Below are 8,208 nucleotides of genomic sequence, written 5' to 3' on the forward strand. Positions count from 1 at the left end.
ACAAAACAACAATTGAAAAGGTAAGTGAACCAAAGGAGAAATAAGATAACACCCAATAGGCCGAAGAGAAAGAAAAACCTTATGTGCCTCCACCACCTTATAAACCACTTATTCCGTATCCTCAAAGACTCGCAAATTCTAAAACTGCAGGGCAATTTAGGAAATTTGTTGAACTTCTGAAGAAATTGAATATTATAATTCCCTTTATAGAAGCCATCACACAAATGCCATCATATACCAAGTTTCTTAAATATATCCTATCCAATAAGAAAAATATCGAGGATAACGAAACAATTACACTTACTACTGAGTGTAGCGTAATAATCCAAAACAACATGCCTCCCAAACTAAAAGACCCAGGTAGTTTCTCCATGCCCTGTGTCATTGGAAAGTTCGTCATAGACAAAGCTCTATGTGACTTAGGAGCCAGCATTAGTGTAATGCCCTTAACCATCTGTAAAAGGCTCAACATGGGAGAACTAAGACCAATCGAGATGTCTGTTCAACTAGCTGTCCGCTCAATCAAATATCCTGTTGGTATACTAGAGAATGTCCTAGTACGCGTAGGATAATTCTACATTCCTACAGACTTCATAATCATGGACATCAAAGAAGATGCCAGTACACCTATTATATTAGGAAGGCCATTCTTAGCTACCACCTGAGCCATAATAGACGTGAAAAGAGGTAAGCTAACATTCGAAGTTGGAGAAGAAAAAGTTGAATTCATCTTGACACAATTCTTACAAGCGCCAACTATAGACGATACTTGTTATCTACTTGATGTCATAGACGAGTGCGTAAGAGAGATGAAGATGCAATAAATCACATATTATGATATAATGAAAATCCAAATCCCTCCAATCTTTGAAGATGATAATTGGCGTGAACCATACCAAAATGACAGTCTAAGCAAATGCTTAGCACTTACACCCAATCACATGCATTGCTCGATAAAAACCAGACTTAGAATTAAAAACACTACCAAAGAACCTAAGATACGAATTCCTAGACACTGAACTAAAAAGACCAGTAATAGTCATCGCAGACTTAGGAAAGATTGAAACTGAAAAGTTACTAGATGTCTTAAGAAAATATCCAACTGTGTTAGGCTACAACATCGCCGACCTAAAAGGAACAAGTACTTCTATCTGTATGCATCGCATTATGCTAGAGGAAGATTGTAAAACCTCTAGAGAACACCAGAGAAGGATCAACCCAATCTTAAGTACTATAGTCAAGGATGAAGTAAATAAGTTATTAGATGCAGGAATCATGTACCCGATCTCCGATAGTCAACGGATTAGCCCCGTTCATGTAGTACCCAAGAAAGGGGGTGTTACAAGTGTTAAGAACGAGAAGGGAGAATCTATAGCACAAAGAGTTGTGACCGGAAGTAGAATGTGCATCGATTATAGGAAACTAAACAAAGCCACTCCAAAGGATCGTTTTCCTCTGCCTTTTATTGATCAAATTCTTGAACGATTGGCTAAGCATTCCCACTTCTGCTATCTAGACGGTTATTCAGGATTCTTTCAAATTCCTATCCATCCTGATGACCAAGAGAAAACCACCTTCACATGCCCTTATGGTACATTTGCTTATCGACGAATGCCATTTGGACTATGCAACGCTCCCGCAACATTCCAAAGATGCATGATGTCAATCTTCGCTGACTTTATAGACGACATTATGAAAGTCTTTATGGACGATTTTTCTGTTTCTGGGCAGAGCTTCAAAGGATGTCTATCAAACTTTGAAATGGTACTTGAAAGATGCGTAAAGGTGAATCTCGTATTGAACTGGGAAAAATGCCATTTCATGGTTCAACAAGGAATCGTGTTAGGACATGTAGTATCTGATAAAGGAATTGAAGTAGACAAAGCTAAGATCGAAATCATAGATAATATTCAACCTCCGAAAACTTTGCGAGAAATACGAAGCTTCTTAGGACACGCCGGTTTCTACCGACGCTTTGTCAAAGATTTCTCGAAAATCACCAAACCACTGACTGGTTTATTAATGAAAGACGCTGACTTTATCTTTGATGAGAAATGTTTAAAAACGTTTGAATAATTAAAAACATCTTTAATCACCGCACCTATCATACAACCACCTGACTGGAGATTACGATTCGAAATCATGTGTGATGCGAGTGACTATGCCGTAGGCGCAGTGCTAGGACAAAAAAAGGATAAAAAACTTCATGCGATCTACTACGCAAGTAGAACCTTAGATCTTGCCCAAATGAACCACGCCACCACTGAAAAGGAACTTCTATACTGATCACGCTGCTATTAGATATTTGCTAAGTAAGAAGGATGCCAAACCAAGACTCTTAAGATGGATCCTACTCTTACAAGAATTTGACTTAGAAATAAAAGATAAGAAGGGTACTGAGAACGTAGTTGCAGACCACTTATCACGAATTGAAGGGAATAAGCCTGAACAAATTCCAATCAATGATGATTTCCCTTACGAACGACTTATAGCCAAAATGGAAAGCGACATGTATGAGCTAACCTTAAATGATACCGAAATAGAAAAATCCGTGGAAGAAATTCATACGAATATAACTCTACCATGGTATGCTGATTTTGTCAACTACCTAGCTGTTGGAGTACTAACACCGGACCTATCATACCAACAAAAGAAGAAATTCTTTCATGATCTTAAATAGTACTACTGGGATGAACCTCTGCTTTTCCAAAGAGGTACCGACGATATTTTTCGTCGATCTATTTCTGAATATGAAATAGATGATATAATCTCTCATTGCCATTCCGCTCCCTATGGTGGGCACGCAAGCACTTCAAAAACTTGTGCTAAGATCTTACAATCTGGCCTCTTTTGGCCTACTCTTTGGAAAGATGTCCATAATCAAGTTATAAATTGCGATCGGTGCCAACGCATTGGTAACGTTTCAAGACGCGATGAAATGCCACAAACAGGCATCTTAGAAGTGGAAGTCTTTGATGTGTGAGGGATTGACTTCATGGGACCATTCCCGTCTTCTTTTTGTAATAAGTACATACTCGTAGCTGTCGATTATGTTTCAAAATGGATCGAGGATGTAGCTTCTCCAACAAATGACACACGAGTAGTGATTAAGCTGTTCAAGAAAATAATCTTTCCTAGATTCGGTGTGCCAAAACTAGTAGTTAGTGACGGTGGCTCCCATTTCATATCAAATATCTTTGGAAAACTTCTTCTGAAGTATGGAGTCCGACACCGTATAGCAACACCGTATCACCCACAAACCAGTGGGCAAGTCGAAGTTTCGAATAGAGAGATCAACCAAATTCAAGAAAAGACTGTCAGAATATCTAGAAAAGAATGGTCATCTAAAGTAAATGAAGCTATGTGGGCCTATAGGACAACCTACGAGACCCCAATAGGAACCACACCCTTTAAATTAGTCTATGGTAAATCATGTCATCTTCCTGCGGAGTTAGAACATAAATCTTATTGGGTAATTAAGACCCTAAATCTAAATTATACTTCCGCAGGCGAGAAGCAAATTTTAGACATTCACGAATTGGAAGGACTTCGACTAGACGCCTATGAGAATGCCAAGATATAAAAAGAACGAACCAAAAAATGGCACGATAAACGTATATCTAGGAAAGAGTTTAATGTCGGCGACGTAGTGCTACTATTTAATTCAAGACTTAAGCTTTTTCCGGGAAAACTTAAATCTAGGTGGTCAGGCCCTTTCGAAATTACAAAAGTTTTTAAAAGCGGTGCGATAGAAATCAAAGGTAGAAATAGTGAACCATTCATGGTAAACGGCCAACGATTAAAACATTATCATAATATTGACAATAGAGACTATTCAAATAGTCTAAGATATATAGAGCTGCCCGCTCAACCCTAAAACTAATGTATCACAACGTTACTGTCGAACTTATGACATTAAACAAAGTGCTTAGTGGGAGACAACCCGCCTCTTTTTAATTTATTATTGATTTTTTTATTTTTATTTTTAAATGTTTCCCTTCTTTGACTATTACTTTTATTTTGCTCCCTTTCCTTGATTCTATGCAGTAATATACTTGTTGTTTCTCGTTACTAACTTAGTAATATTGGATACTAATTAACATGCAAACTTATAACTAGTTAGTAACTAACTTTTATCATGCAACAAGTAGATACAGTTTTCAGAGGCAGAGTTCAGAGAAGGAGTTATGATTATTTAGCTCAGAAGGATATGGCTTTATCCATATATTATGATGGACCTACCATGGATAGGTTAGGTATCCGCGATAGCATCTTGTTTATGTTTAACCAGCTAGGTTGGGAGAATGCTTGTCACATACCGTGAGATTACCCTAGAATTTCTTAGCTCCCTAGTTTACAACCCCGAGCATGGTTATGGACTCAACAAAGGGTTGATTTCCTTTAGGCTGTTTAGTATGGATTTCACTTATAACCGTAGAGACCTTGTTGACCTTCTAGGATTTCCTAGTGGCCCATTTGTATTCACTACCCGCCAGGAGGAATTAATCGATGACATTGACTTAGATTACTTTTGGGCTAGTTTAATTGGAGATCACCGCCCTGAACCACACTAGATGCACTCTCAAATGATACAGAATCCCGCTATCCGCTACTTCCACAAAATACTAGCTCACACCCTATTTGGAAAAGAAGAGAATAATAACACCTTAGTGTCAAGGGATGAACTTTTCATCTTACTCTATGTCGACCAAGGTCGACATGTCAATGCTGTAACATTTATGATGGAAATATTTGTTCACCTTGCAAAGAACAATCGTGCCCAAATCATAATAGGCGGCCTAGTAACCATGGATATTGACTTTTGCTTCGACCTAAGAATTATAGGAAACCTTGGGCCAAACACTTTTCACTACCTAATTAATAATGAAGTTGTGCAACTATTTACCTTACCAAACCATGAGAGAAAAAGTGTTCATAACCGAAATGACTAGCTAAATGATTTAGATGAACACCACATTGCTCCACCATCACCTCCTGAGACACCACCTATTTATGAGTATTTAGATGACCCTATCTCTGTTGATGAATCTGACCCTGAAACCCCTCTAAACTACTATAATCTGGATGAACCAGAAACTCCATCGTATGCCGAAAATCTGACCATAATCCTTACCCGTTTGGATGGTTTCCGTACTAACATTATTAATGTGAAATATGAACTAAAAAGCATGCACCTTGATGTCTTAGGCTTAATGGATACCGCCTTCGAACAGTTTGATCACTTGAACAAGGATGTATCCGCTTTGGGAAAGCACCATGGCTAATTACATCGACCGCTGAATTTTCCTACTCACATTAAAGCAATGAGGACACTGCTATGTTTTAGTGTGGGGAGGGAGCACTTTATTGCTATTATTCTTTTAATGCTTAGTGTTACATTTAACTTTAGTCTTCACATTTAATCTAAATGACATTGTTATTTCTTTTGCTTCTATGATCAATTTAATTTACCTCCGTCAGTTTAATTTTGTTATTTTACTGTTGTTAATTCCATATTGCTGCTATTTTATTTTATACTGGTGCTGCAATTATTTTATTACTGTGTTTCTACTATCTTTATTTCGTTTCTATATTGTTACTGTCTTTACACTCATAACATGCAACCAATTAGAAATTAAGCCTGTAGTAATTTTTTATATATTTTTTGGCGTTTTTGCAAAAATGTGACCGTTGCATGTGACGATCGTCACATGAAGCAGCACGCCCGTCAAAGAAGCGTCACGCCCGTCATAGAAGCACCATACCCGTCACATATGACCGTTATACAAGACCGTTACGCATGACGACCGTAGCAGCCCTGTGACGCTCGTCACGGGTCCAGAACACGCGTTCTATTTCCCTGTTAAAATAGGCGCACTTCTCTTCTTCTTCCTCATTTACTCCTTCTGTTTTCCTTAACCATCCCACTCACACCACTTATTTCTCCATTAACCCTTCCATCACTTCCTATTTTAAGCAAGAAACAAGTGAGTTCCCTATAACCCACGAAATCCATCTCTTCCACCAAAACCTAAATTTGCAATTCGCACACTCAATGGCCAGTCAAGAGAGACCTGCTCCCGACCTTTCAAATATCATATTCAGAGAGGGCGAAGTTGGAGAACGGCAAAGAGATAACTACCTCAGGTTCTATCAACGTTTAATCCAACCTACGAGGTACGTTGATCATGATTGTCTGATGGAGTTGGGGATTTCAGATGGCGTGGAATAGATGCTGAACACCTTTGGTTTGACGCGGCTCTGCACCAACCCACAACCAACTTATAAGGCGCTGACCATGGAATTCCTGAGTTCGTTCTCCTATATAACACCTCCCGGTGCAACTCAGTTTCTAACCGGAGCCTCCACATTTAGAATGTTCGGCACCGAGTATTCCTTGAACCAAACTCAAATAGCACGAATACTTGGTTTTCGACATGGAGATGGAGTTCACTGATGTATCCCTGACAGATGGTAGGAAATAGGATTTAGAGTGTGGAACAACCTTACCAACGTGAACGTCACAAGCTGGGATGTACTCAACGCAACGTACATCCATAACCCGGCTATAAGATATTTCCACCGAGTCTTAGGACACACGGTTTTCGGAAGAGTCAACAACCATAAGGTAAACTCTAAGGAACTTTTCTTCCTTCACTGTGTGTTCACTCTTGTGGCGTTCAATGCCACCCTGTTCTTGTTGGCCAACATCCAGGCTGCCTGCATGAGAGGTAACACGACATTCTATTTTGGAGGAATCATCACCTCCATAGCATTAGGCCTGAATCTGGGGGATAGGCTTGCTAACTTACCTGCCTTGCCGGCCGAGTTCCTCAATATCTACTATTGCCGTTCCTCGCACCTCATCAAGATCAGAGACGACAGGAAGTACCACCCTGTGGTTCGGAATAAGATAGTTCTGTTGGTGTAAGCCCTAGAGGCCAATACTTTTGGTACTTGTGTCGAATTATTTATTAATAATAAAAGGCATTTTCTTTATTATGGTTGATTAATAAAGTCCCTGGAATAGATAGTCCGTTTAATGTATTAAGTGTGACTTAATCATGAGAGCACATTAAACATAAGGACACCATTCTTAAAGTATCCGTAGTCGAGATTTAGTGTGAAGTGGGATAACATTAAAGCATTAAGACTATTATGTTTGTAGACTGATGATCGCATCTCATGGATCATGGATAAAGAGTTATCAAGTCTTAAACATAAGTATGAATATTAGGAGTAATATTCACATCGGATTGACCCGCTATGAGAATACTATATAGAAAGTTATGCAAAGTGTCATAAGTTATTCTCATGGTGATAATAGTGTATACCACTCTTCGACCTGAAACCACTATGGATCCTAGATGTAGAGTCGAGTGCTTTATTGCTGATCCAACGTTGTCCGTAACTGGATAACCATAAAGACAGTTTATGGGTACTCCACAAAGCATGCTGAGGGACATGAGTGTCCTAGATGGAATTTTCCCATCCCGCGTAACAGGATAAATGTCTATGGGCCTAATATTGAACTGGACAAGGATGACACGGTCTATATCTTGTGTTCAATATAGACATAAGGGCAAAGGAGTAATTATACACATAATTATCATCACAGGAGGTTTTGTCAGATCACATGACATTTTCGTGTCTTGGGTAGCAGTGATGTGTTGCTAGATACCGCTCATTGTTTATTATGTTAAATGCGTGATTTAATATAATTGCCAACGTCGCGAAAACCTACAGGGTCACACACAAAGGACGGATTGATGAGAAATAGAGTAACTAAGGAACACCGTAAGGTACGGTGCACTTAAGTGGGAGACGAAATATGGTAAGGTACCAAATACTTAAGTGATTTTGGCATATGGGCCAAAATACACTAAAGTGGGCTTTTTAGCTTGAAGCCCACATAAGTGGTTCTATAAATAGAACCCCTTGGGTAGAAGCATTGCAACTCCACTCAGACTGAAATTTAAGTGAAGACTTGGAATTTCGTTTCCCTCTCTCTCTCTCACTCAAAGCCTTCATTCGTACCAGCTAGCACTGAGATTGAAGGAATCCGTTCGTGTGGACTGAGTAGAGACGTTGTCATCGTTCAATGTTCGTGATCGCCCCGTGGATCTGTATTAAAGGTTTTGATCATTATCAGAGATCTGCATCAAAGGTTTGAATCGCCACAAGAGGTAACGATTCTATCATTGATCA

The 8,208-nt window shown here is 39.1% G+C and overlaps 1 protein-coding gene across 1 annotated transcript in view; it reads left to right on the top strand.

Moving 5' to 3' along the window:
- Positions 1-5,285, top strand: part of LOC127130009 (uncharacterized) — a 117,575-nt gene extending 112,290 nt beyond the window's left edge. Inside the window, exon 4 of the mRNA XM_051059096.1 lies at positions 4,966-5,285. Coding sequence (XP_050915053.1) covers positions 4,966-5,285 — 320 coding nt within the window. The remainder of the gene's footprint in view (positions 1-4,965) is intronic.
- Positions 5,286-8,208: the final 2,923 nt, after the last annotated feature.

This window comes from Lathyrus oleraceus, chromosome 3, assembly GCF_024323335.1.
Source record: "Lathyrus oleraceus cultivar Zhongwan6 chromosome 3, CAAS_Psat_ZW6_1.0, whole genome shotgun sequence".
In the NCBI taxonomy this organism is placed as follows: Eukaryota; Viridiplantae; Streptophyta; class Magnoliopsida; order Fabales; family Fabaceae; genus Lathyrus; species Lathyrus oleraceus.